This window comes from Humulus lupulus, chromosome 2 (genome assembly GCF_963169125.1).
Source record: "Humulus lupulus chromosome 2, drHumLupu1.1, whole genome shotgun sequence".
NCBI lineage: Eukaryota > Viridiplantae > Streptophyta > Magnoliopsida > Rosales > Cannabaceae > Humulus > Humulus lupulus.
In genome coordinates this window covers 37,762,447-37,770,851 of record NC_084794.1, presented here as the reverse complement: position 1 = coordinate 37,770,851, position 8,405 = coordinate 37,762,447, and the positions used below count along the sequence as shown (strand labels likewise).

The 8,405-nt window shown below is 30.2% G+C and overlaps 1 protein-coding gene across 1 annotated transcript; it reads right to left on the bottom strand.

Annotated features, from left to right (window-relative positions):
• Positions 1-267: 267 nt before the first annotated feature.
• Positions 268-936, bottom strand: LOC133814151 (ubiquitin receptor RAD23c-like). Its single transcript, XM_062247146.1, has 3 exons — positions 772-936; positions 587-652; positions 268-479 (listed from the first exon to the last, which is right to left on the bottom strand). The coding sequence occupies exons 1-3, from the start codon at positions 934-936 to the stop codon at positions 396-398; spliced, it is 315 nt and encodes a 104-aa protein (XP_062103130.1). The 3' UTR covers positions 268-395.
• Positions 937-8,405: the final 7,469 nt, after the last annotated feature.

Sequence of the window (8,405 nt, the reverse complement as noted above, 5' to 3'; positions counted from 1 at the left end):
AACCAAACATCTTTGTGCCAATTGAAGATTCCCATTTGTGCCAATTCCAAAGTGCAAAAAATAGTTAACAGACCATAAAGCCAATGTACAGTAAAACATATTTCAACAGAAAAATGCATGCTCAGAACGTTCCTGATTGTATAATAAAAATGAAAAATTAGCATGTGTCAAGTAGATAACAAAAACTGATTTATGAAAAAAAATTTGCATTCATCTCACCCTTCTCCTCCCTTGACAGGTTCATTTATCAGGCGCAAAAATTCAACCTGAGGCTCTTGTATGAGATGCCCAAGATGTGGATTTTGTTTCCCTAGCTCTTGAAGCATAGGCTGCAAAACAATAAGTGTAGCATGAGTACTATTTAGTGTCCGTCTGCCACCAAAATGACCAAGCTATCAACAGGCATTTTGTTTCTTTATGAGAAGCCTAACCTGCTGAATTTGAGGGTTTGCTTGCACCATAGCTTGCAATGCTTGGAACTACAATGAAAGTTAGAGAAAAAAAATTCAACCATGACTACAGCAATAAAAAAGAGTAAAGCTCCATATGGATCAGAGAAAAAAAGAAAGGAAAAAAAATCAAGTACCTGTTGACTGTTTCGAAGAAAATCCAAATTGCCAGCACCAGCATTTGCACCCACATTTGGTAGGCCCTGGTTCAAGAATAGTAATATATTTTATTAATTAGCTGATCATAAAATACAATTCAAACTTCAAAGGAGCATCTATCTGAGGGAAGAATTCAAAAGTTAAGAGGTAGAACAATAGCTACCTGTGAGAAGAGATCCAGTGGATTTGCATTAGGGACAACAGCAGGTGCAGCAGCAGGTTGTGATGCTTGCACTGGAGGAATGATTGCTGGGGAGTTTGCTGCTGCCAGAACAGGAACTTGGGCAACTGGTGGAACATCTACCTGTTCAGGAATTCCCTGATGCATAACATCTATGTCAACTTCACAGTGTCATCAACAAAGAATGTCTCTTACAACAAACCTTTGGAGAATATTAACCTTTCAAAAATATTATTTTTCATGTAATAAAAACCACATATAGAAAATAGGGACAACGTCTAATGAACGCTTGGGAAATTCTACTCCAGAACGCTGTCATTCATTCAATTAACTGTTATCTGTATTACAATTCATCTGATTAGAGAGAGAGAGAGAGAGAGAGAGAGAGAGACCTATTTCAAAAATTTTAATATAATAGGATGTTAACAAATTTATATCAGTAATGAAACAGTGGGATACTAAGAACAGTGATCATTATCATTTCCAACTAGTAATTCCCTAACACAGTCAGGAAAAGTATACAAATAGCTATGACTAGCTCTTCAAGTAATTTCCTTTTTTAAAAAAACAAATAAATTTAAGGGTCAGAATATTGAAATGGTAGCTACAACATGTTTAACCACTTGATACTGTGTTCCAGAAAGAAGAAAAAAACATAGGATCCATCAGCCCTGTAAAGGCTGTGATGACTTTTTATTTGAAAATGTGATTGATGCAAATCAAACCTCATAATACCAAATTTCTATATCAAACCTAAAAAGGTGAGAAAAATTGAAAAGGAAAAAAGAACTCTTCTAGATTTAGTGCCACGGGGAGGAAGAGCAAATAGCATCTAAAAGATGGAGCTAAATGCATACCCTTAATTCATCATATGCCCAATAATATTGAGAATGCTTTCCTCCAGGCCCACCAAAAGCTTCTTGCCAAGAGTCAAGCAAGACCAAGATTTTCTCCCTCACTTGCATATCTGCCTGAATGTTACAATCCACGTGTTTCAAAAGTTACAATCCATACAAATTCTTAATCAGAGAAAATAATTTAAAAGAGGGTGAGAATAGAGTGCTGCTGGTACTTCATTACACACAAACAAAGCACACTCATAAATGAAACTTGAGCCTATGCTTCAATAAATTACCAATTTCCTTGAACGACCAAACTCAGTGAGGAATGGCCAAATGGAACATCAAAAAGTCTTCCAAATATCCATTTTATCGGTATTGCACTTTAAATAAAGGCACCTTTAACAAACATAATAATTATGCAATTTAAACCTAATTAAATATTTACTTCTATAAAATAATAATATTGTCTCAATAATCAGATGTTACTGTAATCCCCACAGTTCTTTACCATTGTTTCTAATAGCTACAGAACTCGAATTGATTCAACAAACTAGTTAGAAAAGATTGACCACAAAAAAAGGGGTTTCTGGTAGAATATACATATATAAATATATATACATATTTATACATATAAAAATACCAGATTTATTCAAAGAAGAAAGAACTCAAAATATGTAGTAAAGCTTTAGCTTAATATCTTAATACTGTGTCTACGGTTTTTGCTGGCTCTCTGCTGCGGATAGTTCGTCTGCCAAAGCTCCCTATATATAGAAAATTTACAGTTATAGAGCACAAGTATTAAAAATAAAGGTTGAAAATTTTAATGAAAGCCCAAGAGCCTAATTAGTCTCACTAGGAGTCCTAATCCTGATGCTAACTAATTACACCCCTTAACTACATATAAAACTATCTTGAGTGGTCTTATGAAGTAATGCATTGACTATGAAAGTGGAAGTGGTTGTTTTAATCATTTTGGTTTAAAGAGGAAAAATACATTGTGAATGGTACTTCTTCGTTTCCATTTCTGTTAGTTGGCTAAAGAGTGAATAGTTATTAAAGACTGATTATGAAATCCAAACGACATTGAAGCATTATTCTTAAAAAGACTGATTATGCTTAAAAAGAAGTATTATTCCACATATAAAACATAAACATTTCAACATTGAAGAAAGTATTTATTTATGACAAGATGGAAGATAAAACAATAGTAACCTGGGCAAGCTCCAAAATTTCATTATGGTCTTTGTTCAACTCTGTTGGAACAGAACGAACAAGCTTTTTTCTTCCAACAGAAATCACCTCAAAACCACTCCCCAGAACCTGAAACCGAATGCAATAGATGTTAGTATAAGAAAATCCTAAAATAAACACACAAGCTACATTGTAAACAAATCTAAGGGCTTCAGACTATAATTGATGTTCAAAAACAGAATTTGCAAATAAGGTTTACGTGTAAAACTGATGTACGAATTCAATCTCATATGTGTAAAACTGATGGACACAACATGCTGAAAGGAAGAGTGATCTAGTAACATTGGCCTGAGCTTAAATTTGTATATATGATATGTAGAATGTAGTCCCACAAATTCTCAATCTCATGCTTCTTTGGCTTCAACTTTAATGCTCTTCAGAGGTAAAAAATGTTATTTGGAATTGGAACCAATTTTTAATTAAGTTGAAATACTTTATATCTATGCAGTTCCCTAAAAACAATTAATTTTTAAAAAAAATGAAATCCATAGCATGATAACTGATTATTGAAGAAGAAGGAAATAATAGAAAAGAAAAGTAAGCCATATTTCAAAGAATGAGATCATAATTTTTTTTAACTTTACTTTGTCTGACAATTGTCATTATCATGGCTATAAATATATTATCATTTTGCATTTTTGTATACCTTACACAGTATTCTAAACTAAGTAGACCTTTAAGAAAACTAATAAAATACCTCCACCTCATAAACAAAGGTGCCGAAAATTGTCCCCCTTGGTCCTCTAAAACCAATACAGGATCCATCTATGTCCACCCTTGTTCTTCTAGTTATCATAAATGAAGTACAAATAGTAAACATATGAAAGAATATAAAATATTTTTATAACACTATGCTGTTGTACTCTTAGCATATGCATGAATAGATTTATATATATACCACATTTATATTTATATAAGAGTAATAAGAGCCATCAATAATATACCACATTTATATTTATTTATAGACTCAAAAATACCTCTTTTAACAAGTGCAGTAACTAGAAAAACAAAAACTCCTAATAAGTAGCATGAAACAAAAGAAAAAAAAATCCTAATAAGTGAAGTGAATGAGCAAGGAGTTTATAAAAGAAAAAAGGGAACAAAGAAGTTTTTATGAACTTGTAAGGTCCTTCCTTAATGTCTTCTTCCTACTCAATTCACTACAACAAAAAGGTTCTCTACAGGCGGAAATATTACCGGCGGAGAAAGTCCGTCGGTAATAATACCATCTTTACCGGCGGAAAACGAAGTCCGCCGGCATTAATCCGTTTTTTATTTTTTAAAATTATTTAATTATTACCGGCGGGAAATCTATTATTACCGGCGGATAAACCACCGGTAATAATCAGAATTTATTACCGCGGCAAAACTGCCGCCCAATTAATATTTCGATTATTACAGGCGGATTATTACCGGCGGGCTCCGCCAGTCATAATAGTTAAATATAACCGTTATATATTATTGCCGGCTGAATTATTATTGTCGGCGGACCTCCGCCGGCAATAATAATCTATATATTTCTGCAACCCGATTCCCCTCCCCCATTTCCTTCTCCTCCATTTTTTTTCTTCCGATTCTCTCCTGCATCCGTCGAGTGCTCTCTGCCCGTGGTGTTTTCCGGCGTTCCAGAAGCTATTCCGGTGGCCGGCAACTGCAATAGCGAAGGGGGTACGTCTATATATTGTTATGTTATAGTTTTATATAAAGAAAATGATTATGTTATATAAAAAAAACTCCATTTTCTTTTATTGTTTTTTTTTTAGCCATTTGGATTTCTCTCTGCCCATCTCAGTGGACTTCGCTCTTCCTAAGTTTTTTCTGGCGTTCGGCGATTCCGGTGACCGACAGTTAATGTTAGTAATGTTATTGTTATATTAGTAATATATGTTATTTTATAATAATATTGTTAGGTTATTAGGTTAATATGTTAGTAATATTGTTAATGTAAATCTATACAAAAAATGATTATATAGTAATATATGTTATTTTATAATAATATTTTGTTTGATAGATTGATAATATATTGTTTTTTTTTTATTGTTAAGTTGTTAGAATATTAAAATATTGTTAGATATTATTAATGGATAATTTTTTATTATTGTTAAATTGTTATTATGTTGTTAGAATGTTATAATGTATTTTTGTTATAGTTTAATTAAAATTATTTTAATATTATGAAGTTTAGATTTTAATAAATTTGTTATTAATTATTAAAAAAAATAGTTTAATGGTAGAGAAATAAAATATTAATAAATAATACAATAAATATTAAATATTAAATTATAGAAAAAAGTTATTTTAATAACTTAGATAGTAATTGATATGAGAATAATAAAAATTAAATAATTAAAAATTTATTTATTAAAAAGTAATTATTAAATAATATATATAAACAATTATTAAGTAATTATATAAAAGAGTAGTTATAGGATTAATTAAATAAAAATAATTTCAATTAATTACATATTAATTATTAATTTTTTAAAATAGTTATAATTAAATATGTTAAATAAATAAATAAATAATGTATTAATTAATTAATTAATTTATTATTAATTAATAATTAGGAAAGATTTAAATTAATAATATGATAAATAAATAATTAAATGAATATTAAATAAATAAATAAATAATTAAGTATTAAATAAATAAATAATTAAGTATTCATTAAATAATTAATTTTTTAGTAAAGGAAAAATTAGATAATAGATAATTAATTAATTAAATAAATAAATAATTAATTAATTAAGTGAGTTTGGAGGATTACCGCAGCAGCAACAACAACCTATGTATGGTCAATTTGGGCCGTTCATGCAGCAACAGCTGGTATATCCTCATTATGGAGGATCGACACAACAGTCCGTTTATAATCAACAGTACTACACTTCTCCGAATCAACAACAGCAACAGTCTCCTTTGATTCGCCCACAGCCTCGGCCATATTATCCTTCACCACCAGTACCAGAGTCTTATGAAGGTTTGAGTCGAAGCGTGAATGTTGAAGATTTTTTAAATGAATCTTTTGATGAAGACAATAATAATTAGTTTAGGTTTTATTATTTATTATTAAATTTAAGTGTATGTTTTTTTATTTTGAAAAGACAATTTTAGTATTTTAAAGTTGTATTTTTAATTTGGATATTAATTTAAATAATATTGATTTTATTTCTAAATTTTATTAATGTTTTTTTAATTATAAGTTTAGTTATTTAATATTAATTATATATAATTTATAAAAATTAATTATTTTTTTAAATATGTTTTACAATTACCGACGGATTATTACCGCCGGTAGTAATGTGTCAGACATGAATTCTGACCAAATTATTGCTAGCGGGCTCCGCCGGTAATAATCTTATTACCGGCGGGAGGCTAGTTCCGCTGGCAATAACGACATTTACCAACCGGTTTTTACCGGCGGAGCCCGCCGATAAAAAGTATTGCCGGCGGCTTTCCTGACTATTGCCGGCGGTTTTCTCCGCCAGTAATAACCATTTTTGTTGTAGTGATTTTGCATCACTTACAGTTTCCTCAGTTTTCTTATATTTACAAAATTTGGAAGTTCCCCTTCTAGCTTATTGAAGCTGAGATCTCTACAAAATCAAAAGCTTAGATGTAGGTTTATGTCAAATTAACTAATGATAAGATGAGAATTTAACAAGTGAATAGAAGAATTACAAGATTTCTAGAATGTTCAAATTTCGAATATATTTCGGAATATTTCTTCTTAAATTACAGCTCCTTAGCACCCTGCAATTTCATACATGGTCCTATAAGTTCAATATTTTTCAAATATATTGGGCAGTTCAAGATTTTTAGAATTTTCAAATTATGAATAGCTTACAATCTTTGTATGTTTGTCATGTTCATCAAGTTCAGAAAATCTGAGCTCATCTCCCCATTTAAGTCACTAATCCATCTGCAAAGAAATTCTCATTAAAAATGAAGTTATATAGTACATATAAAAAATTTAAGGATACCTGTATAAGTAAATGAAAATATATGAAAGAGAACTTACAATTCTATTCTACTAGCTTGTTCAAGTTAGATATACTAGAAGGAATTGGCCCATTGAAACCACTTGCTTCCACCTCTCTATATAGAATATAGACGTAGTATGTAAAATCAAGATACATAAATATAGATCATGAATATTAAAAACCAAATAGATCAACAGCTCTTACAACTTCTGAAGTTGTTTCAAATTGCCAAACTCAAGCATCCTTCCGGTGAAGTAGTTACTACTGATCCTTCTGCAATGAGAGAACATGAGTCAAGATTCAAGTGACATAAAACTTGGTTCATTTTGGTCATGGATTTACATTACAGATTGACACTTACAGTTCTTTTAACTTGGTGAGAATAGTGAGATCAGGAAACTCTCCAGTGAAATTGTTTGCAGCAAGAGTCCTGCAGCCACACCATTTCAATTACTTAAGACTAAATTAATAAATGTCATTTTACTTTATTATGTAGCTAATCAAATTGTTACTTAATTTGAAAAGATTAGGAAATTAAGCTCACAAATATTCCAAGTTGACCAATTTCCCAATCTTAGAGGGAATAGTTCCAGAAAACAAGTTGCTCTCCATGGACCTGATGAACTTAAGAGCTTAATATGATAAACAAATCAAAGGATTATTTTAATAGAGAGAATTTAAGGGTTGATTAAGAAATAGCATACAAACGAGTGAGAGTGGTTATGCTTCCTAAATAGGCAGGAATTGGTCCTGATAAATTGTTGGCATTAATGATCCTGACACAAGTCGTTACAGCATAATCTTTGAATAATGTTATGGCAATATCAATATGAACAGTCGTTAAAAATAGATATTTAACACTCAAGTAAAAACAAATAGACCTTTAGCTCCAAATGTTAGAGTTATCAAATCAACATTACAATAAAAAAAATAGAGCCATTAAAGCTTTCTTATCAATAGCAAATCAATGAAAAATGATATGTATTTTTCAACCTCATCTTCTTGGTAACACTATCTCTATCATCATGTCACAGAATGTATACATGCATACTTGTTTATATATATACATATATATATATATATATTTATATACACTTATATACACAGACAGAAGAAAAAAAAAAGAAATTAAGAAATCATACCATTCAAGAGATGCTTCTTTTTGGTAAAACTATTTATACCGATCATCATCAACAAGCTTCTGTAGGAAATAAATCATAAGTATAAAGTAAATATTTTTATTTTGAAAACTTAACTAGTAATTAATAAAAACAAACTCTTTTAGTCCAATAAACAAAGTAGTAATCATTGTTAAATTAAATAAAACAGTATCATATACTTCTATACAAAAAAGAACAAGTTGTCTTCCAATATGTCAAGCATAAGGCCAAATCAGTTCTTAAAAAATATCAATAATACATTTAAAATACATGTCACAAGCCTAAGCTCAACCAAAACTAGTCCAAATTGAAAAATGCTTCTATATCTTTTAGAGAACTCAATCTTTTTAACATTTTTTTTGTCACCCAAGTACACATGCTGA

What these genes read in the sequence shown, in the direction of transcription:
- LOC133814151 (XM_062247146.1), bottom strand. Translation starts at nt 936, where the DNA reads ATGCATCAGGGAATTCCTGAACAGGTAGATGTTCCACCAGTTGCCCAA. An exon ending in CACTGGATCTCTTCTCACAG is followed by an intron (nt 653 to 771) that starts GTAGCTATTGTT and finishes TTCTTGAACCAG; the next exon opens with GGCCTACCAAATGTGGGTGC. An exon ending in TTCTTCGAAACAGTCAACAG is followed by an intron (nt 480 to 586) that starts GTACTTGATTTT and finishes CTTTCATTGTAG; the next exon opens with TTCCAAGCATTGCAAGCTAT.